This window comes from Seriola aureovittata, chromosome 4 (assembly GCF_021018895.1).
Source record: "Seriola aureovittata isolate HTS-2021-v1 ecotype China chromosome 4, ASM2101889v1, whole genome shotgun sequence".
Classification (NCBI taxonomy): Eukaryota; Metazoa; Chordata; class Actinopteri; order Carangiformes; family Carangidae; genus Seriola; species Seriola aureovittata.
The window spans coordinates 25,115,116-25,139,950 of record NC_079367.1 but is presented as its reverse complement, the minus strand read 5'-3'; the positions used below and the strand labels follow the sequence as shown (position 1 = coordinate 25,139,950).

Here is a 24,835-nt window from a genome sequence, read left to right as displayed (position 1 = left end):
GAGTATCTGCAACTGTGTCAACACCAGCTGCACATCAGGAACACGAGCGAGCGGATTCATTTTGCAGGGGGGAACGGCGCCTCGATTGGCAGCGCTTTTCAGCATTTTGGAGGTCATACATCACACCGGGGCGAAAGACAGAGCGATGAACACATTATTCTGAGAACATCGCTTTTGACAATGCCCATCCATTTTGATAATCAGTTGACTATTGTGCCAGTGCAGCCTCTAAAGGGCCAGTGATATATTAGGATTGACCAATTATGAGTCACATCATGTGCTGCTTTGTGAGGGCAAACAGAGGCGTGACTGGCGGTGCAGTCAGGCATGTTATCAAATGCCCAGGCTTGATTAACGGCTCATCAACATGCAGAATTAAACAGTCTGGCTAAATGCTTCCCCCCTTTTACCCTGACAACAGACATTCATATAAAACTATGAATTTCTCGCAGTGGTTATCTACAGTGAAATAAACCCTACACATTCACTTGCAACTTGTCTGCATTCACATAATTAGACATTTCAAAAATCAAAAATCAAAAAAAAAAAAAAAAAAGTAAACATTTCCTTTGTAAGACACTGAACATGTTTGATGACAATTAAGCCACAGGAAAAGAGAAACAAATATTCATCTAGACAATTAAAGCTGTGAGTCACATTTCACTACATTAAGCATTAACATGCCGAGCTACAAGTAGGAAACAATAACAACAGTTAAACAGCACTGACACAACTATAACTCTTGTCATGCATATTTGACAACAAGCATGCACACAAAAGGGAGGGAAAGAGCGAGAGGCAGAGGAGAGAGGTTGCACAATGTGGTCTGTTGACAAAGACATTATCATTGAGTTTCAGCTTCATGTGACGGGAACGAAAAAACAATGCCTCAGCGAGCTTACACATTTCCATCCGATTAACAATTTGATATGTGTGTTTCAATCTCATCAAAAACGTGTTCTGTTCTGTCCAAGCTCCCCAAATCTGATAAACTCTAAGTGGATATTTTTATCTTAAGACTTTTAATTAAGTTTGATTTATCTTGGCACTGTTTTCATCGAGCTTAATTTCCATTCACAGTAGTTTATCAAGCTGCTCTGCCTTTATTTGATGGAGCTGGGTGAGTTTTTCTTTTTTTCTCTCTCTCTCATGCACGTTTGAATTTCACTTCAAATGTTCAGTTTGTTGAATGCTATCAAAAGAAAAATAGAAATTCCTCCAATTCCACGTTATTTAGACATCACGTTCAGTGTGAATGTCTAGTAAATGATCATGTCGATGAACATTTTGTGGCTTTCAGTGCTCACAATGGCGTGCTCAAGTATGTCACTTGCAGGCCACCGTTACATGCAGGCAACAGAACAGAGGATCCAGGAGGACAGGGTTCAGCGGGGGATAGACTGGGGTCAGGTGCCTCTACTTTCCTTGTGGGGGACTCTGGCTTCTCTGGAGCCTGTGTCACACAACTATCAGCAACAGCAGCAACAGCAATGCTGAGGGAGGGGAGTGGGAAACAGAGAGCAGTTACTTCGGCATCAGAGAGAGAAAGAAAGATAGATTAGCAGGTAGGGAGAAAGAGACAGAAAGCAATGGGAGAGGTAAGAGTCTCTGTGCTTCATTTGTCTTGAAAAGCATTCCTGAGAGGTAGAGCCAGTGTGAGTTCTGGGTCTCTGCGGTGGACCAGCGGTGGACCGGCAGCCACCACCAGAGAGCGCCGCGACGCGCAGCAGGAGGCGCCGCGGAGGGCCAACAACCTGGCAGAGCGGGTTGTTGACGCTTGATGTTAGCCTCACTGCTTTGGATATCAAATCAATTACAAGATTCTGGAGGGGGGAGGTGGCGGGGTGCGCTCTAAAATAAGCATTATAATCTCATCATGTGAGTTGATTAAAGGCTCATGTGCACCCTCAACCAGATTCTGCAGCCCCCCACCCGCCCCAACCCCACCCCACCCCACCCCCCACCATGCTTGTTTTGGTAATATTCCCAGGGAGGAAGATAGCCAACCCCTGCACACAGCAGCATCATTCCCATGGGTATGTGGTTTGCATCTTGTTTATCCCATATAGCCAAGAGCATCATGGAAACCCTGGCAACCATTGAGCTATCTGTCGTGGCCAGGTGTTTTAAACAAAGGCAATTAGTAGTATTCAACTTGAATGCTTACTTACCCTCTTGGTTGAAAATATCCTTCTAACTATTCTTCCTAAACAGATGGAGGAGACTTTTATCACCTTTTGCTCAAAAAGATATTTTAGATTTCCACAGCTCTGTTGCTTGTTGTTCTCTCAGCTGCAGCCTCTGCAACTTCTGTTTTTTCCCCTCTGTGTACAGGCAGCAGCTGGCAATGTTCAAAACTGTCATGGCCCCTGGTTTGCAAGCAGAACAAAATTACCTGGTTGGCCGGAGGAGGGGGAGCAGGAGTAAATAAAGTTGGAGAGGTGCAGGGTCCCTAAATCTTTAACAGCAATCTGCCTGGCGTAATGGATGCAGGGAAGCACGTCTTATTTATTCTAAAATACATTCTGAGCAGTAATTCTTTTTTTTTTTACAACACCTACAGATGTCGCCTCTGCAGACTTCTGATTTGATAGAAGCAGATCAATATTTGAATCATATCATCTGTCTCGTCTTTGTTCCACGCTGAACTGCTCTGGATTTTAGATGTGCATGTGTTTCTGAAACCCAATCATCAAATCTTTCTTCCGCTAGTTACTGTTTCAAATTAATTTGCATAATTCCACAATTGTTTCTCCAAATAACATTTAGAGACAGCCCCGACCTTTGGACCCGCTGCATGCTCCAACAATCTCCTGGAAAAATCTCCCTCACTTCCTGATGATATCGTAACGATCCAACAGAGATGAAGCTTTCCCAAGAGGAGACTGCAGCGCATGGTCCTGTAATCAGTCCTGATTAAAACAATAGTTTTTTAATGGGAAATGGGCTCACTACAGCCTACGTTACAATCAAGAAACCACTTAATAGCAGCAGCTTTAATGATAATCATCTATTCTATCTGCTGTTGTAAATGAAGATAAACTTGCTCTTTCTTCAGTCTGGGTGCAATTAGTTTATTTTTCATAAACTGACCTATAAGAAAGGAGATTATTGGCTCTCAGGATGAATGAGAAGGAGGCAGTGACATGTTTGTACTGCATTCCTCTGTGTCAGAACATATTACCCCCCCCCCAAAAAAAAAAATGATTTGTCCTTTTCAAAGTGTTTCTCTCTCATGGGCTGACAAGAGTTCACATGTAATCTTACCACCTGTCCGGCCCCCTGCAATATTCTCTGGCAGAGGCTGGGTACTCACAGGTCATTATCTGTCTCAGTGCGGGTCTTCTGCTGCCGCCGATGGACCATGAAAACAGTAACAGCCACACCAACGATGAGTCCGATGGCAACGACACCTCCAAGGATCCCAATAACACCACCTGGGGGACCCTGTGGCAGTGGCTTCTCTGCAGACAAGAGGAGACATAACAGTGTCAGGGTAGGTGCTCTCAGAGTAACTGATGCTGCTGAGCTGAACTTCAAAACTAGCAGTGACGATAAAGAAAGTTCACTAATATCACATGTGAATGACTTCCTGTTGAGGCGATGTGAGCTTTTCCACGTCTGTGGGCAGGAAAACATTTAAATCACTAAGATCCTGAACATACTTGAGCAGCTGGTTAAAAATATTTCATGATGAAGCCAGCAACGGATCCAAAAAAGAGGGACAAATACAATAGACTATTGTAAAAGGAAAATATTTACAAGCCATTTGACATGACATTAGCCAGGCTTGAGGCTTTCAGTCATAAAATACTATTTTCAGACACATATTTCAGGATGAGACCATTGTCCCGCCTGCCCTGGCACTGCATGAATACCATGCTGTTGTGGTCACTCAGCAGCTGTTGCTGCATTTCTAATGTGTGCTCCATCATCTGCTCAAAAGGAGCTTAAATTGGCTTGGTTTTGACAGTGAACCTAAATGCACTCTTAAAAGCATGACAAAGCTATTATATTTTAAAGTCCTTGCCAGCAGGGGGGCAACAAATGCAAAAATAAATTTCCAGCGCTGCTGAGAAAGAATGTGTTTGGTTTCCAAAGTAAAACAATTTACCTAATTCAGCTGAGAGCAAAACATGGAAAAATTAGTCTGCAGCTGTCACTTCGACCGACTTATGGAGGAGACACGCAGGTCTAACCCAGTAAACACTGCAGATGCAGATTGTTGATGTTAGACTCAGTGCTCTGTGTTCAATACTCCAGTCCCCCCTCCCTCTGTTGTTAAAGCCAAGGCTATTAACTTTAAAAAGGCTCGTGATTGCAGTGGAAAATTAGAATTTAAGATATTGATGTAACCTATTTTTAAGAGCTGCACTGGGCTACCATCATCTCCTAAACTTAATTTTTGGAAGTGTCTCTGAGAGTCTTCAAAGTGACTGTCAAAAGTAATCTGTGACCACCGCCGGAGGGAGCGTCTGGAGCTGCTAGAAACACTGGAAAATAAATATACTCTTTGATAGCAATTGTTTTACCTCAATATGTTGTAAGAAATGGGACATACTTTGAAATCATCGTCTTACTTTATGCTTTTACACCTCATATCAGCTATGAGTTATCCTGTATTAGATCAGAATGTAATTCATCTGTTTTAAGGTAGATAATTACTGCCGGTCCCATGTGAACCTCCTCCATTGTGTCCCATCTGATGCCGGGTATTACCAGAATAGTAAACTCATCTATTTTGAGAAGCATAATGTGTCTTTTTTTTTTTTTTTTTTGTGGTGGCAAACAGCACTGGCATCTGTTTTCTTCAACAGGAGCTGTTAAAGCTGTCCTTTTTAAGACAGGCCAGGGACCAATCAATGGCTGTGAGCCTGTTGTGATGGGACACCGCAAATTCTCCCCGTCTCCCACTTTGAAAAGGAAAGCCTATCTCCTGCCCTCATGATGTCTCCATTATTATCTGGTCGTCCCTCCCGGTAGTGACAGAACAAGGCCTCGCTCCCAGGGGGCCTCTTCTCAGCAGCCCCTGCCTGCTTGCTTGATTCACTGCCCATAATGATGGATTCACAGAGGACTATTTCACATACGGCCGCACAATAGCAGCCACGTTTGGCCCACCTTGTACCCAACACTCGTTGCCTCAAAGTCGGTGATTACATATCATGTCCATCAGATTGTCCTGTCACGCCATGCTTGTCACTGCTGCTCTAATTTTCTGTCCTCCGGTACTTAAAAGTCATGTCAAATCTACACACCAAAAGCAAGTAAATAGGTTTGTAACCACACACGCTCCTTTCTTGTGATGCATTTCAATAAAAAGGCTGCAGAGGAGCTTTGAAGACCGGGCGTGGATGTGATCTTGCTGTAGCATGGCAACAGATAAACTAGAACTCCTACTGTTGTCTCATCGCACTACATAAGGGAAAGCCAGCGAGGTGAATTTTATGGCCCTAATGCAAATGCCAAACACAATAGTCTGTTGTATAACACTAACACACAAGAGGAGTGAACTGGATCAGAATGCAATTTCCCTGTAGTGGAGCCCTAGGCACTCAGCACACAGGATTTAAACTGTCACCTCCTAACACATAAAGGTAGGGTGAGCCATCTGGCGCGCAGTCTGAGCGCTTTGTCTAATTCTTATGTAGCTGCAGAATCATCAAAAATTGAAGATTTTATTTTCAGTACATGAGTTTTACATTATAGCATCATAATCACGTTGAAATGGTTTTGCAAAACGTCACGTTGTGGACGCTGAAACAAAACGATTAGCGAGCGTGCACCGTTACTCCCACACTGTGTATGATACCACTGAGAGGGGACTTTTTTTTTTTTTTTTTTCATTACAAAAGCGAGAGCTACACTCCGCTCCAGCCAAACCCGTCTACTGTATGTGCAGCCAGCAGCACACCTTCATATCCCATTAGTCCGAGTGAGATAGTACAACTGTACCAGATAGCTGGTGCCTGATGACTCAGTCACTGCAGGGAACATGTTTTCAAGGACATTTAGAAACACGGTCGTACTTCTACTGAGGTCAGTCCTATTTCATCAAAGTGCCGGTTTCTAACATCACAGTTCAGCCCACAACACACTGCTGGATTGTTAATGGCATTAATACACCCAGAGCGTTAAAGAAGCACTCAAGGACAAGAGATACTAAAGAATGTGAAGACAAGCGTGGAATTTAGAGTTCAAGTGTCCAAATGCCACAAGAGCTGAGGACAAATTAGGTGATCAGGCAACCCTGACAAACAAATGAGTCACTGACAAGTACTTACGCCTAACCTTCGATTGTGCTCGGTGCATTGTAGCTCTAATCTTTAGCAGAGACTCAAATTTCTGTTGTCTTAGTATTCTCTGATGCCCGTGACTTAGTCCTGTGAAAGTAATTGTTTGGAAATCCCCCCACACTGCACACAACAGGCAGTACTACATGAAGAGGGCTTTGTCCTTGTTGTAGAATAAACAGTGGATTGCCAACAGTAATAGGCATGGGGACTGAGTTACTGTCTGCACTAGTTCTCTGCTTCCTGCTTTCACAGCCACCAACGGTGCCAGCACCAACACCATCACTCTGCTGTTAGCAGGAAGAGGAAAATCTCTCTCTCAACTAGCTGCACAGCAAGGTGTGAGATATAAAGGGTTTACAACAGCAAACCAACTTTGACTTTAACTTTCATATAAAGAAAGACTCTAATTTTGTAATTTTACATACAGTATAGCTAATGGTCAGGAGAGGCTATGTTCTTTTCCAGGAAAGATCCAGGACATCATGCATTTTTTGTTCATGAAAACAGCCACTGTAATTAGTTTATCCCAAATGTTTGTAGCAATTTTCAATCTCTGTGATTTGAATCATGGTAAGGGTCTTACAGAGGGTGAATGGGGAACAATTATGGGGATTGGTGGAAAAAAAATCGTAGGGAACTGCGATCAAGGCTGATCAAATTCAAAATTATAAATAGAGTCTACTGGACGCCATCCAGGATGCATTAGGTGGGTTTGGTGGACAGCTCTGAGTGCTGGAGGTGTCATGACAAAGATGGTACTCTGGTCTGCTTTACACATCGTTATAGAAAAAAATGGCCAGCCTAGATATCCCTTTCTCCTCCAGGCTGTTTATTGTGGGTGACCCTTCGGCATTAAGTGGCTCGTCTCCACCACACGCTGACTGGATCCAGAGAATGGAAAGTCTCCCATGCACCAGCACACTTCTCTTGGTCACCTGGTTGTTCTAGAACAATTATCATATAAGCTGCTTGATAAGGTAGAGAAGTATCACTTGAAAATGGAGGCAGTACCATTCTTATATATTGGGCGTTAAATGATGTTTCCAGCTCATAAAACTAACAGTAACCTTTTACATAAAGTACATTTGGTTGGAACACCAGTGGACAAGCTCCAAACTTTTAACCACAACCGTGTTGGTCCTTCTCTTTTCTTTCTTTTCTTGTCCTCATCTCAGTATATGTTTTGTTTATCGTATAAACAATAAACTCTTAATCATAAAAACATCAAGGTAAAGGTCTGTCTTATTCCGTTGCCTGTCAATAGCATCATATTCTCTTTGTTCATGTGTCAGTGTTGTTTTCAGCCACATTTTTACCATACACTTTTTAGATATTGGTCAATGTCAACCATACATTTGAACCAGATGAAGGATTTTAGTTATCGAGCTTTTGGATTACAAGTTATCAGAGAAACAAGCTGAGCAAACGTTAGCTGCAGGTCACAGCCCCTCTGACACAGCATGTCTGCCGGACAGCATCTGAGAAATGCTGATTTTTAACAGAAAACTACTTTATTCAGTATTTTTTACCAGTTTTCTTCACCTGGTCTGTTTGTTTTGAACAAGAGAAGATCTCTGTGGATAATTCGGCTCCTGGTAAAAAAAAACTCCTGAATGATTGACAGTGAAGGAATCCGAACCAGGAGGAACTGACTGCGATGACGACAATTCCGATGTAGACAACATGATCTCATGTTACTTCATGTCACCAAACTCTCTGCTTTTTATTATTGTTTTGACTGAGAAACCATTAACGGCAGAAAATTACATAATATGCGTTTGAGTAAAGGATCGGCACAGGGCTGTGCAGAGACCTTTAGAGGGGCAGGCGCTCAGAGTTAAAATGGGGCACATGGAACAAGACTTTAAAACACAGACATAATTTACAGCATCACTTGTTGAATTATAGCAGCTCACATTTAAACAAATTGTGACATGGAATCTTATAACAAATCACATCATACTCCATCATTGATTTTCCAATTAGTGTTACCATTGACCAATAAGTGGGTGGGATTGGATGTTAGTGGGTGGGAACTATTGACTACAGTTTATCCTAATTATTGACCAGAACCACTGCAGTCAGGACCACTATTAAACTTGTGTATCATATATTTAACTGTTAAATGTTCCTCTTAACGAGGGCCATGGGCAGGCCTTGACACACACACACACACACACACACACACACACACACGCAGACATGCACACACACACGCAAATAAATAAATTAAAATGTGTTTTGACGAAAGGGGCACTTTGGACATCAAGGGGCAGAAGGTCAGGTGCTGGAGCACCCTAAGCCCATCCCTCTGCATGTGCATGGACCAACATGCCTTTTAACCACTGACAGAAAGCAAAACAAGTAAAAAAATTAAAAAAAAAGCCACAGACAGCATTGATCGCTGACCTCCTCTCATTGAGGTGTCACCAAAATCAAGAAACACCAAGAACCCTAAAGAAAGCTGTAGAGTGTAAAAATCTAATAACCCTTTGACCTCCTTTGACCTCCTTTGATTTTTCACCTGCATAAAATCTGACCCAGGTCTACTGAGTAAGGCTGTTGTTCAAATATGTCTTGTAGCTGCCACTGAAAGATTGCTATTGATTTTCAATAAGTGTAAAGCACCCATCCATGCAGTGGCTCTCTCGGTGCTGTCAGTCCACCACCGTGGCACATTTGAGCTGACAGACTTGACCTTGGCTGTTTTGTGGCTGCAGCTCTGTCTGAGGTGGCAGCAACCTTCATTCTTGTCACATCTACTCCCCAGTGTTCATTGAGTTGCACCAGTTATATGAGCTATTGTTGTTTTTCTCTGCTGCACAGTGCATCCCAACACAGAGTAGAGACCCAGGCCTGCACGCAGTTCTCTGTCAGCTTTGATAGGCCTTGCGGCATTACGTCTACATCAGCTGGTGGCCCACAGAGAATCAAATTTTACTGACATCCATCAAGAAGGCATCATCGGCCGAGTGCAACTTCTCCCCAGCAGGTTGTTCTGTTTGCTGCAGAGTTCAGACGTGCAGCCAGCCAGAGGTCTCGTGGGATTCAGGGGACATAGACGTGCTCTGCATGTAATTATTTCTTATTCATTCCTCAGGCAGAGCCGACAGAGTTTTACAGTATGCATGGTCTCAACAGGGGGGAGGTTACTAAATCTGAAGAAGATCTGGCAACATTTTATGCAGCAAAAAGCTACTGATCAGCTGAAGCTGTGGCCTGAAAATTGATTACTTTCTCACTGCTGCTTGTGGCCCCTTTTTGAGTAAATGTGAACTGCATGCAGAGTGACACAGCAATTTAGCACATGGACCGTCCAAATGTGTGAAAACAGTGTAATCTCAAGCGCCAGCTGTACTCAATAGCCAAAACATGTGGGCTCTAGTGTTACCAGTCTCCCATAGAACATGTTAGTCACACATACCAGAGCAGGAGGAGTTCAGGTGAGAGGCCAAAGGGTGAACAGTCTCCAGCTGGATGGGCTTTGCCCACTCCAAATCCAATCTGTCACAGAATGCAGCAATGCAGGATTTCTATGTAGGCAGGTTTTTATTCAGCAGATTGCTGCCATGTACCTGCTGAGGCCTGGTGTGGTTCATCAAACACTGGCATAAGGAAGACAATTCACAGCTTAATGATGTATTCAAATGTACAGTCACCCATGGCAATCTGACAGAAAGAGGCTAAAAAGGAAGTGTATAGAGAGCCTGAAGCTATAAGGCATCACAGTGATGGTATTAAGAGGACATTTGTGTAGTGGTGCTTTGTAAAAAATGTTCCAGCCATAAGTCTGATCGTATTCCAAGAATGGATGTGGCTCCTGGCGCTCTCCGGCTCTCCCATCAGAAATTGTAATTGCTATCTCCTCTACAGGGGCCATAATACTTTCCAGCAATACTGGGGACTTTTCAAGTGGACAGATTGAGAGTCTGGCTACTAACCCACGCCAACTCCACACCACCAATGCCAGTCTGAGACGGCCACCTGTTCCAAGACCACAGCGACTGGTTCTGTACCTCACCTTCTACAAATCGCCGGTCGACCGGCACAGTGAAACAGTCAAGGTGTCTAGTTGCTTTTATCTCTCTATTCATGAGTTGTACAGCTACCTTATGTGGAAGTAAATGCCCAGGCTGTTACTAATTTATCTGGAGGAGATTTTTTATACCCTTTTTCCACATTTGGTAAATGCTGCAGGCCCCAATAAAGAGAAAGAAATGTGGTTTAATGGAGTTCATAAATCTGTATTTCATGCTGCCAACTGCGAGCAGCACATGCTGTTTCGTCTCCTTCTCCCATCCCTCCCGGAGTTGGTAATCTCGTTAAAGTTCAATGTTTCCAGAGCCGTCTCCTCTGGAAGCTGGGGTTCCTGATGTCATCCTCTTATCCGCAGTAGTTTACCCTCTGGAGAGGTCTGCATCCCATTTCACCAAGATGCACAATGATGGTCTGCTTCTCCAGCACCTCAGACCTCGTGTGTCAGAGTGGAGAGAGAGAGAGAGAGAGAGAGAGAGGCCGCGGCGAATGGGGGCGGGGCGGGGCGGGGATTGGGATGGAGTGTGATTGTTGTTCTGCATCACTCCACAGAGGGCAGCACTTCAATAAAGGCAAATTGTTAACACATGGGATGTGTTTATTAAGGTGAAACCAAGCCCATTATGAAACTAACTCTGTTGGAGCTGCTGGGCCTCCATGAAAAACACCTGAGTACAAGATGGTTTCATATTGAAATTTTTTAGTTTCTTTTATCCTGTTGGATATTTTTGCTTTATTTATATTTCTATTTCTTTCAGAGAGCCTCCTGCAGTTAAGGAGCAAATCGAGACTAATGGATGGCTGTCACTGCATGGCTGAATAAATCCCCGCTGAGCCGTTCTGTTTCACTTTACAGCCTCCTCCGTTCCTGTGTAAACATTTTGTGACTCAATGGTACGTTAAGGCAATCTGGGGAAATAATCACAAGCCTTCAATTAAAAACAAAAAAAAACACAAAAAAACAAAACACTTATTACATATTTCCATGCTTAAACAATGACAGTCAACCAAACGTTGGCGTGGAAAGCTGGAGATCTCCGTGTAACCACGCACACATCAACTGGAAGCGTCTGGTGCACCGCTGAGTCCGACGGGGTAGATAAAGTGACGACAAGCAGCACCAAAGCCCCTGTCAATGAATATGAGATTGCAGGCTGCCAAGCTGATGCTGATGCTGTCATGAAGTATTACCTCCTGTGACAGCCTAAATAACAACAGTTCTAATTAAAGAATGATTGGAATGGGTGGACCACTGGCTCCTAATGGGGGAATAAACCGCAACATCGCTCCAGGAAGTGAATTGCGCTCATTTATTAACTTCAGGAAACCAGTGGCTGCTGTCAAGATGTAATAGCTTATTTTAAAAGCTACATAACTTTCCATCTATCCTACCCACCTGCCTGTTCACTCCAGCGCTTTAATTAGAAAAAAATATAAAACACATACCGGCATTATATACAGCAGATTGTCAGCTGTTCTTCTGTTTTATGACGGGTGGGGGTGGAGGGTATTTGAAGGGAACAGAAACTCTGCTGCAGTTTCCTCTGCCGTGCATCATCACTAATCTGTAAACTAGCTTTGGCTCCATAAAAAGACCTGGCCATGCAGTGCTGGTGATAGAGCTCCCAGTCTGCTTTAGCAGGCGCTCTCGAGCCCTTTCATGCCCCAGCTGAACTCCTCTATGTGTTGAATGTTAATTTAACGGCTGCTCCCGGCTCTGAACTAGGGGGAACTGCAGCGCTTATACACATCTCTACCCTCGTCTCCACCTTGTCCTCCCCTCTCCCACCTTCTTCTCCGTGTAAGCAAAATTACTTGTCTCTTGCTGCCAAGCGCCCATGAGGTCACGGCTGTAATTTCCTTTGCCTGGTTAAAAGCTGACAGAGTAACGGACCCAGTCAGTCTGGATATGTTCGAGAGCAGCTTTTCAATTTGGCAACACTTGGGCTGGTGCGCCCGCAGATCCCAACCCCAAAGGCCAGCCCCCTTTTCCCTACCTCTGCTGCTAAGCAAGTGTGTCATCCCGAGCACCATACACACTGGAATGTATTCAGATAACCTCTGTGGGATTGAATATTAGATCTGGAGCACAACATATTTATATTCCTGGACTGGACTGTTTGTGTTCTCTCTGGAAAATTACCGTTGTTTCCTTTATACACACACTGGTGGTTCCTCAGGTTTTCAGTGCAGGAATATGAATTTACTCCTCGATATTCATTTGGTGAGCAGCTCTCTCCTGTCTGACATTTTCTTTCTGTATTTCCCCTCCACTGAGTCTTTGTCTCAGGGTATCTATCATCACCTGCTCTGCTTACCTTTTAATAGGTTATTATTTGTTTTTTACTAATTGCATTTTTTAGAGCTTTTTGAATTTACATATCAAGCCCAATTGACAAGGCACCAACAACACCTGCAGTAAATGAGGCTTGTTGGTCCATGAGACTCCACACATCCACACAGCCTCTGTCTGTCTCTGTGGGTTTGACAGCTTCAGTTTTATGTGCAATAAAGTCAATTGAATAAAACGTTGATGCACATATGGCCACTGCAGCCATGTGGTTTCCCGCTGAGATGATACTGAAAATCCAGAAATCCTATAATCAGCTACAACAAGAAAGAGACTACAGTATATACACTGTACACTATTTTATCTGGATGTCAAAAAATGAATCAGAATCTCCTGATGAAGATGATTCTCCACCATCTGGTGATGAAGAGCACTTAATCATCCACCTGACATCACTCTGTAGCTCTTTATGACTCGGCTAAATGAATTGTTGACAGGGTTATTGTCATCTACGCAGACACATAAAGTCATCAGGTTCATCACTCAGAATCATTATCCAAATCTTAATTAGAAATCACCTAAATGTTGTGATTGATCACACACACACACACACACACACACACACACACACACACACGAGAATCACACAATATGCTGAAAAGCTGGATCAAAAGTTGGTGACAGTAACCTCAGTGAACTCTCGTGCTCAACTTCCATTATATTAGAGCAGAAACTGGCTGTTTGAGTTCCTCTCCTCTCTCATCATGTATGAAGAAAATGAATGTAGCCAAAGGTGACATGAATTTTTATTAGTAAGATACGTTTCAGGCTATTCAACATTGTCTGTGAGTAAGACTCCAATTTTTTTTAATCAATCTGTTAATTACTGTTGTTCCTTTCTGCAGCACTGTATGTGTCACAATGAGGATCCAAAAAACCAAAGTGTGTTTAAAAAGAAATGTAACAAAATGAAAGCCACCGGTGCATCTTGGCTCAACTGATGCACAGCATGCCACAACTTCTTCCTACTTTTCAGGAAGATAAGAGAAAACAGACAAAGACTCAAGAGATGGCCATCACAGAGATAACCATCTTGTCTGTCCTCACCGGTTGAGAGCAGAGACAGAAGTAAACAAACATGTCCTCCAACATGGTGAGACCTGTCTGCTGTTGCTTTTCCAAGCTTTGTTTGGATGCTGGAAAATGTACGGTGGCCCTGAGAGGTCAAGGCGCCGCAGCTTCAAGAAAAACACATGCAAATAGACAAAACACAAAGAAATTCCGAAAACATCTTCATCGATTTGGCAACTCATGTGCTGCAAATACTCACAACACAATGGAAGAGTTTCCAGGGGACACCAAAAAGTGATGATTATGTATCATACACATACATACATTGTATTATAATACATACGTGCGCACTTCAAAAGTCACAAAGCATTGAACAACGAGTGTGTCCCAACTAAGTTTCCCCTGGAGACACTAATGTTATGTTTCTGTGCTACCTCCAGCCCGTTCTTGTATTCTGTTGTGTTATGGAGTGTTTTCTTAAGTGGCAGTGCGTTGAGCTCTCAGGGTTACCGTAGCGAATCTGTGAAATGTGTAGTGAGCGTATAACTGTGAACCTTCATCAAGCCAAATGATGTCTCCTGCCTAAATTTAAGAACAAAAATACAATCTTCACAAGACCTAATAAAGGCTCTGGAAGCAGCACAAGAAATGAAATACAGCATATTTCCCAATACAATTCATGGGCCGACTGTAATCTAACATATTAATGATGTTGCACTGGGAGAACCCTCACCTCACCCCACTTATATTCTTAGAGTTTTACATTATCTGTTATTCAAAAATGGTGCAGGAAGTCTTTCAGAGGACATCACGACATAACTCTCAAAATCCGGAAAAATAAGTGGGGTTCAGTTTTCCATTTATCTGTTATCTGCTCAGAAGCTTGTTTCGACGCAGATTGAAGAAAGTCCTTGAGAGGACATCATGACATAGCTCTCAGGAACAGGAAAATAAGCGGGGATCAGTCGTCCATCTAGTAGCTTACTGACACGTGAAGTAACCATTACTATCTTGTAAAAGACAGTGGTTGATGGTTTTGGTTCGTCAGCCATTTAACAAAGCAGCTGGATTCATGATTAGAACCTAACTCAAGACAGTCACTGAGTCATTTCAGCCTAAATGTGCAAACAAAGCTCCAGACTGCTCAGTGGAAATAGAAGAGATAGGGTGAAAACATAAATTGAGTAGATAAGACAAATATCACAACAGTCCATATCTTAGCTTCCATTTGTTGGGAGATGACTCTGTGTGCCTTAGAAATGACACTAACTCTCTAAAGTTCACAGTTAGCACCAGATTATAATGCTCCACATTGAGTTACAGAGCAGACCATAGTGCTGTGTTTGCCTGATACGAGACAAAGAAGATTTTCCTGCCCTGATGTAAGTCATGTTGTTGTCTTTCCGAACTGAAAATGAATTATAATAAGAAAACAATGAATCAGAGGACGTTCTGGGAGTAAAACAAACATTTGTTGAATCATAATACCACCACATACAAGTCAACTCTGTGTGAGTTACAGGAAGAAAATCTAAATATACGCTCTCTGCCAACAAAATCAACATGTTCGTCACTGCTGCTCAATCCGCGCGAGGCTGTTGGATGACGTCACGTGTTTTCTGTCTCTGTCTGCAGGGGGAATGTGTTCACGCACACACACTGTATATTGATCACACTAAAAGTAGAAGTAACATGACATCTCAGCTGGTGACTTTCAGAGGAAAACTCCTATCCATATTCATATAGACGTGCACACGGAAAAACAATCAATATGAGAGAGCCAGAACAATTACACTGGTGGGCATAACTTCCCTGCTGCTTAACTGGAATGCGGATCCCACAGACTGGCACTCGTGTGCAGTTTATTGCGGCGTGTGGAAAGCCAGGATGCTCTGAGGACTCCACGATTAGCTGTTTCCACAGTGCTTGAGATTTCAGGCAAACACTTCAGTGAAAACATGATGCAGCCCTCACGGTGGAGGGAGCAATCGATGGATGGATGAAATGCTTTCATCCTGGATTCCTTGCTCTCACAGAGGAGGAAGCTAAAGAGAATAACACAGTGCAGGCGCATACTGAATTTTCCAAGTGGAAATAAAACCCCTAAAATTCACTCAGGGGTTCGCTGGATCCCAACAATCCCCACCTCCGCTGCTAAGAAAGTACATTAATGTCGCAAATCTGTTATTGTCTCAAAAGTCATATCCACGCATGAAATCTGCACTCTGATATGAGAGAGGGTAAACAAGTGTATCTGACAGGTTATAACACTGGAGCAGAGGCAGTTGCAGTCATTAAAAACTGTGCTGACGCAGCAAAGAATGAGCACTGGGACAAATATGGCCCATCACCACAAACCGTAATTTTATAGCTATTACAGTCAATGAGGAGGAGAACTATTTGAGATTTCTGCCATGAAGGTGAGCCAAAGAAAATCACTGAGCAATCTCAACAGAGGATGTAAATCCCCTAGTATTCATATTGAAATTGAGATAGTATTTAAAAGAATGAAGAACGTACAAAGTTGAGTATTTTTACTTGAGCATTATGCACCGTTACACCAGTCTGCATGCACATTATCCACGGACGGACTGATTTTTTAAGGGCAGTGGGGTAATATAAACCCGCCTCATCCTCTGATGTCTGGCTCAGGGTTTAGAGTTAAAAGAAGGAGGTATGTCCTCTTCATGACAGACAAGAGAAAAATCTCTCCCCTCACTCACAGAAGCAGCCTTAACTCAGATCTGCTTCAGACCACGTAACAGGGGTGACTATTGGGATTCTGCACGCATACCATCACCCCCTCACCCCGGCAGTGCCGCTCCGCTGCGAGCACACACTCACCACTTAGACAGACACCAGAGTTTCAAAGGCATTTCATTGAGCTGCTGAGGCTACTTACTTCCACCACTAAATACTGCCGGGGAATCTCAAGACTCTGCTGTGGTCACTGAAAATTATCTGTGGTGGGAAATCTGTGAGGGGAAAGAGCACGGGGAGGAGAAGAAGAAGAAGAAGAAAAAGAAAAAAAAACTCTAAAAAAAGAAATAAAGTTGTGCAAGTCTTTAGAAACAAAAATCAGTGAAGTCAAAGAAAAATGCGATTCTTTCAACTGTTGCAATTACCTCTGGCTGAGGAGAAATTTGAGTGCATTATAGAAGATGGATGTGTCATTGTTTTGACATGAATGCAGTTAGCTTTCAAAAATATGCACAAACAGAGTTTAAAACTGCACAGGACAGTGAAAGATACCAGGTTTAAACATTTACACTTTTGCCTTTTTTGGGCTCAGTTTGTTACTTTTGGAAACCACTCAGTTGTGGCAAAAGAAAAAGAAAGAAGAGGGAAAAAAGACCCAGTAAAAACATACTTTATTATTCTCCAAGAACCCAGGAAACACACACACACACACACACACACACACACACACACACACACACACACATACACACACACACACACACACACACACACACACCTACACACACACACACACACACACACACAGTGCTTCGGATTTCTCCCAGAATCCAAAGCAAACACATCTAACCTTAACCCTACCTTGACAGCAGTGACACAGCAGTTCAGTTATAAAGACTGAGTGAAGATGTAGATGTGGGATGATTCCGCATATTTAATTTTTTTGGAGATGAAAAAAAAAAATAGTCACTTGAAACAACAAGATTTGATGATGCTGTATGTACTGTGACTAGGTTATGAATTCATGCCACATCTCAAATCAAAACAATCTGCAGTGTGTTACAGTTGAAAACAATGGTTGGTCTTATTCTAAAAAATGCATGAATTATTGAATTATATGCGATGAGACACCTCAGAGACTGAAGACAAAGGCTGAACTCAAAGACTGACGCAGACCTACTTTGTGTGCTGGTTTGTAAAGTCTGGGCCTGTGCATGTGTCACAACTTGCTGTGCCCCCTGACACTGCATTAATTACACATCAGAGTGTCGCCACCAACCATCACACTGCACTGTGAGAGAGGATGATAAACACAAACTGCCAAGTGGTTCTTTGACTGGTAATCGTGTGGGAATCAGGGTTACTGCTCTGGAGACGAGTCGCTAAATGGTCCCATCCACAAAGTGCTACCATGTGGAGGTCTGCAGCGCCTTTTGCAACCAAATGTTTCTTTGTTCAGTGTCAGTGGAGCTGCAACAGTGCAATTTCAAGGAGGATTGGAAGCGAGGACCCTCGTGGGCGACTTGTTCAAAGAACCAGATGCACAGATGATCCATTCAGTTTAAATTAATATTTAGTTTAGTGAAGGCGAAGATCCAAAATTGTTTTTCATGAAAGTAATGGATCTTTCAATAGTCTTGTTTGACATGGAGGAATGCTGTTTTTCTTAATTTTAATTTCCCCCATCATTACCTTTTCACCAGGTTCAACAGGCTTTAAATAGAACGTTGACCTGGTGAAAGCAGCGATGAGAAGCAACAGTGACTCTCGAAATATTGTACTAATCACAGACAATTTGAAACCCATCAAAAATACATTGTGATGCACAAAGAGTCTACCAGAGGTGAAATGTAAGTCACGGCTGAGTGGCTGCTGTTATATTAACTTCTATTATGTGTGAGTGTGTAGGAATGACAATAGTTTGTTTGGATTGTGGATCTTGTGTTTGCTTTGAATAGTTGTGCCACAGCTGCATCAGAGAGCGAACAAGCCCATGTTAAATAAGCTCCTTTGCTGTTGAGGTTTAGCTCAACTAAACTGCAATGTCATATTTTCTCTAGGGTGTAAATTATAAATTGTCAACTCATGTTTTTGTGCAGATTTATAATATTTTGCATTATATGGCTTTCAAAACATCAAACACAAAGTCTGTGAGAAACGATTTTACCTTAGCTTTCTGCTAACAGTGTCTCTCAGACTTTGTCTGAATTAACAGACAAAGTCCTCCCCCAAAAAAAACAGCCAGTGTACCAACTGTGCGGGTGTTAGCTGTAGTTAGCTTGAATAATATGAAGAAGTACACAAGTTGAAACATTTTCGACTCACAAGGAAGAGCCTTCGTCTGAATTTGCACTGCCTTGGGTGAATTCATAAACTTTATAAGCAATTGGCTCTAAAATGAATTTCTTAGTCTTAACGAACCTTTACTACCTTGACTCCTTCACGTACCCCTGGTATCTAGCAACGCAGTTAGATGTACTGCTGCTGCCAGCCCAGCTGCACATTTAATAACCTCAGCAGCAACCTATCTCTCCAAAAACAGAAACAATGATCAGGTTACTCTGCTGAGTTCTTTCATGGGATCTTTTTTTTTTTTTTTAAAGGTCCCATATTTTACATTTTTCCTTTATTTTATTTGAAGGTTTGATCCATAAGAAGATATATATTTGTGGTTTTAAAAACCAAGAAACCATCTCAATGTAGTTTTACATTTCCTCTCTCAGACTTCTCTCTAGAGCTCTAGTAACAACAGTTTCTTCAGAAGAGAGGAGGCTCTGAGCCTCTCTTCTGATTGGCTGACTGCTTTCTGAGTGATCAAATGAAAATATAGCAGATTTTCACTATATAAACACTCCAAATCAAATCCCACAAGGCTGGATGGTGGATCCAGGTGGGTGGGGCTTGTTGCATGGCTGAGGGCAGTGATGAGACAGTTTGTTGTCACATCACAAAGTCACAGATGCCCTGACCTGCCCTTGTTTTAAAGCTCAGTTTCTGAATACAGGCTGTGCTCATTTCTCTGTGGACTGAGCGCTTTGATACTTTCACAGTATTAATAAAGAACCTAGACCTGATTTATAATCAAGAAAGACATGGAAATCTCATTTAATACAATATGGGACTTTTAATATTTTTGGCAGGGTTAGGGTTCCTCCATCATATTGGGTTATCAATTGTAATCTCGATAAGATACCTCTAAACCTGCACAAATAAAACTAACACTATCTTCTTAGAAAGGCAGACATGTTTTTTGTGCTTTTGGTGAACTGACCCTTTAAAAATCTCCACTACACCTCTGTGTTTTATGACTGAAAGGACCATTGACTTTCAGAGTGTACCTGGCTGATTAATCTTAACAACAGAGCAACAGATAGAGAAGCTACAGTAAGTTCCAGTCAAGCTCTCCCACTCGCTGTCTACTGATCTCTTTCAAACAACTTGATTGCTCCTCCCGGATTATCTGGTGGATGCGCGACCACGTGCGCACAACTGTGTGAACCTGTGTGCGCAATGTGCATGCAAGTGTGTGTTTTAATTAAAGTTTGAGAAGGACCGGGAAAGGTTTAATTTAGAAAAGGCAGGGTGAAAAATTGTCTCGTTTTCTTGTCTTCATTTCTGTGTCGTTTCTTATCTTCCTTTGAGCTCGGTCACTGCACAGGTTATCTCCAAATTACCAACAGAACTCATTTATTCTTCAATTGAATTAGGTCCTGGAGAGAAGGCCTGCACAACCATCTCTCCTTTATAAAACAACCCACCAACAGCGGCTATCCACCGCTACAATGATTAGACCGCAGCATGACCTGGATCAAACACCTCAATCAGACACCACTGCTTGTTCTCGCTTTCTCTCACTTTGTCTCTCTAACAAGTCTCTCTCTTCTCATTCTCTCTCCTCCGCCGAGTCGTGACAACAGTGACATCAGATTTTTTTGAAGACCGCTTTCCAGGTCAAAAATATAAGCTTTAACAGATATTTTCATGAGGAAAAACTCAGCTGTAGCTGTTGTGAAATTCACCAAAACACATTTTAATTAGTTTTTCTCTCATTATTCTGATGACTTTATAGAAACAATGCGATGTGTTTTGAGAACCGGTGACAAGTAGCAAATGAAACATGGCACAATACATGCTGCAAAGTGTAATTATGTCTTCAAAACTGTCAACAAAATCAGTGGAGAGTTTAAAAAGACAACAACAGTGGCAACAAACTTTACACTGAACTCGGTAGAGAACAGAAAAAAACTAGCTTTTTATTTCCAAGGCAGAATCAAACAGCAACTCCACACCTCCAAAATGAACAAAACTTAACAAAACATCGAAGCAGGTGTGCAGCTCATTTTTCTTGCCATATGCATCAGACCATAGATTTTCGTACATATTACACCTATTTTTCATCCTGACTGCACATCTTAACGTGACCAATCCGACTAGTGCGTGCGACCTGGGCATGAGATTTATGTTGGTATTCTAGAGACTTATCCTCAACCGCATCAAAGGTGATCAGTCATTGATATTCCTTTAAAACCTCGACAGCATGATGGAATCGTATTTGTCCCATCTTACAAAACAAAGTTGAAGGGTTGGTTCCCCCTCCCCAATGTTTCCCACCTCTCATTCACACAAGCAACACGGCTGCATATCAAGGTTCGTATCTGTTCATATTCAAAGAGAGTGAAGGATCCAGCACAGCTGCAACAGATTTCTGTTAATTCAAACGAAGTCTGATAGACACTGTGAGCGGAAAGCTGAGGTAAAATCTTTTCTCAAGGACGTTGTGTTTGATGTTTTGAAAGCCATATTTTGCAATGTGATACTTAACTGAGGAGTAAAGAGAATCATGTGAAAGGGATTTGAAATCATTGCGAGTCCAGTGGATGTATTTGCAGTTGTTGGAAGAGACACAGACTCTGAATGCAACCAAACAAACAGTAAAAAGCCAAGGGAGAGACAAAAACAGAGGCTGTATGTTGAATACAACAGCAGGCAGTCGGACCAGGTGAGCCGAGTTCTCCCAAATGACCCTCAACTCCTGCAGGTAGAGGCGACAGTGTCCAACTGGTGCATCAGCTCTGTTGATCTCATTTGAATTCAGTTTGTTTCCCTGCTTTCAGTTTTTACAAACATATATTATAGACCGCTGGACCAGGAGGTATCTTCAGCTTAGCCTGGCTCTCTTGTGGGTTATTTGGCTTCAATGAGTTTAGGATTAGCCGCACTGGTTAACTGGTATCACAAAGCTGGTCATTGGTTGACTCTTATGTTGCACAAACTTGAAGAATATGTGATGCACTGCATATCAAATAGTAATGTCAGACTGCTCCCGCTGCCAAAGCAGAGAGGAGTCTCCTCGTGTTATTCTCAGCTGCAGTGATTGTATGAGAGTGTAAAGGCATCGAAATGAAAGAATCTAAAATGCAGCTTTAATTGTCAATGTGTACTGTAGTTATTTAGTGGTGAACCAGAGTGGACATGGTAAACATGGAGCAGCAAAACAATTCTACTAATCTATAAAAATTTGCTCTTTATTATTTAGTCACTGTTGTCTATGTCAGGATCCTGTAGGAATGATGATTACACTTATCCAGTGATCTGATTGGTCAGTGGTTGGGCTGTTGACGGGTTTTGATCTGATCCTGCCAGAGATAAAGATAGTTGAATAACGCACTAATCTCGTTTTGTGCTACAGACCACTGGAGTTAGAAATTATTTATTTATTTGTTTGTTTGTTTGTTTGTTTGTTTGTCTACAAAAGTGACCACTCTTTTTGTGTCCCTTTACATTTGACTTCATGCTGCTTATCAAATGAAACGCTCTCTATCTTTGCACATACACACACACACACACACACACACACACACACAGTGACTGAGCCAACACAGCTGTTACTGATTCATGTTAATTGGCCCAAATCTTGAGTGAATGTACCACTTTCCCTGCGATGTTTGCCTCAAAAGTAAAGGAAACAGTGTGAAGAGAGGTAAATATACTGTAAGTGAGAATCCGGCGAACACGGTTCTCAGTCGTGATCTCTGCATCGCTGCATGTGTGGTTGTTGTTGCAGAAAAAGAAAGCGAACAAACAAGCAGTGGAAGCTGAGGGAGACAGGACGGCTGACTGGATCTGTAGCGGGGGTCCGACCAGGTGAGACCAACTTTCCTTAACGAGCCTCGACTCCTCCTCCAGCCTCCTGCAGGTGGTGTAAATTAGGTAGCTGCTGTGTTCTTTTCCCCCTTTCTTTAGCCTATATATTTTATGGGATATGTAAGTAACATTCAAAATTAGGAGCAGGTAATATTACACTCTAGTTAGTTGCTACTTGATGAATATAGACTCTTCAGCTGCTGTTTCAAGCTGAACAAGCCTACATTAGCTTTCAAGGTGAGCTGGTCCCTAACATCATTAATACCAGGGTCTTAAAAGTTAATCAAGTATTTTCTGGGCTGCTAGAGGGTGTAGGAACTCCCAGTCGTTTAGAGCCAGTGAATTAGTTGCTTCTCTGTAGTGTTTCTGGCCACCTGATGAATGCAAATGGCATTTCCCCGTCTTCATTTAAGCTCTGGTTTTGGTCTGCACCCACACTCTTGCCCTCTGCATCTTTAGAGACATCTTTTTAACTCTTTAGCTGCTAAATGTTTGACTTTTTCTCACATAATTTTGCCTGTCTGCTGCTCGGTGACGGGCAGGTAGAGTGCAGTGTGTTTATTAGGGGTATTTTTCTGACAACAGCTACCTCCTGCTGCAGGAAGGGCTGCTGTTGAAAGCAGTGTGAGAGAACTCGGCGTGGGGATTTGAAGGCTGTAAATAAAAAGACTGAGATAAAAGAGGTTAAAAAGCGTGGTGGAGCAGATATTGCAACACTGAGAGATGATTATCCATGGGCTTCTCAGTTCAAGCCACCCTTTTCACATTAGACATTTCACTCATTGCCAATATAAAGAATATTAATTCCTCTTCTTCCCATATAATTATAATATTAGTGGAGCTTTAATGTAACTTAGCATGTTAGCCAGAAAAAATGGTGGTTCTTTGGCACCGCCCACTGTGGTTTAACCCAGCCAATAAGATTGTTTGTGCCTCGTGAGAAATGTTTATATAATTAAAACCCCACTTGGCTTGTGGTTCTGTATACAGCATATATTGCTTTATAAATATTGCTTTAGATTTATTCCTACAGTATCTATTGCCTGAGAGACCTCTTGTCTTTGATGGTTGCCTCGCTCCCTTCCTCTCCCCTCTCCCTCTGCTCCTACATCTGCTTTCATTTTTCTCTGTGTGTATGACAAACAGCTAAGAAATTCCAAACTGTGGTTGTCCTAAGCCAGCAGCCCCTCCTCCAGCTTTCTCTTGGCAGGATGGCTCGTGTCTCACATTTAATCATGAGTGCTTTGCCAGGCAGCTGGGCCTGAGGGAGATTCAGTGGGGGAACAGTAGAAACCTGATCTGGACAGGCAGGCAGCGTACAGTTAAACCTCTCCATAAAGAGCCAGGACATAACAACACCGTCATGATAGTCTTAACAGAAAAACAGCCGTGTCTCACTTGTCTCTGGTCAGCGGTATCAAATTAGAAGAAAGTGGCAGAAAAACAGAATAAGTTTAGAAAAGCACCGGGGGCACTTTTAATGGCAAATTAACCGAACAGATGGAAAAGGGAAGCGTCACTCTCTTGCATGCTGTCCCCTCATTTTTTTTCCATAAAGAATATGACTCTCGTCTGCTGAATGAAAATACAAACATTGCCAAGACATGTGTGAGCTATTAAGCTGACCAAATATAAAGCTCCACTAGTGGCCAGCCCGACATCACAGTCTCCAATATTCTCATTCACATCCATCCTGTATAATTGCATCGTCAAAGAGAACGCTTTAAGGGAACAGATAATTGAGTGGCACATGAACCTAATCATTTCTGCAGAGTCTCTCGAGGGCATCGGGAGTGACGAACTCTTTATCTCACAAGTCTCAAAGGAGAACCTTTTCCCTTACTCTCTCTCTCTGGCTCAAAGAGAAGGGCATAATAATGGTGGCCACCAATCTTCCTCCTTTTTATCCACCAAGTATTTCTGTCCGACTGTAGAAAAGCATGGCAGCAGCGTCTGTGATGTCAACCGCAGATTGACGAAGGCGCGTTTTGAAGGTTCAATTTTGTCCATACACTGACATGTCGGCAGTACCTACAGCAAGGGGAAAATCCAAATTTGTTCAAAGCAGACGAAGCCAAAGTTGAGCTCAGGTGAGACAAGCAAACAGCTGACTGGAGGAGACCCCTTCCAATCATGGAAAACATGCAGAAAAACATATGTCTTCTCAAGCCTTAACTTCTCCTTAAAAGAGTGAGGACAGAGTCCACTACTCTCATCCAAACCTGAAATAGAAATCAGTGGAAAAACTGCATGATAAGCACTTCCATTGGCTTTGTTACTCCAGTTTCAGTTTCAGCCC

General features: G+C 42.5%; 1 protein-coding gene across 1 annotated transcript in view; it reads right to left on the bottom strand.

Annotated features, from left to right (window-relative positions):
• LOC130167803 (uncharacterized) overlaps positions 1 to 3,914 on the bottom strand; it is a 39,628-nt gene extending 35,714 nt beyond the window's left edge. The window contains exons 1-2 of the mRNA XM_056374297.1: positions 3,845 to 3,914; positions 3,317 to 3,464 (exon numbers count right to left, since the gene is read on the bottom strand). Coding sequence (XP_056230272.1) covers positions 3,317 to 3,464; positions 3,845 to 3,914 — 218 coding nt within the window. The remainder of the gene's footprint in view (positions 1 to 3,316; positions 3,465 to 3,844) is intronic.
• Between the last annotated feature and the right edge of the window lie 20,921 nt (positions 3,915 to 24,835).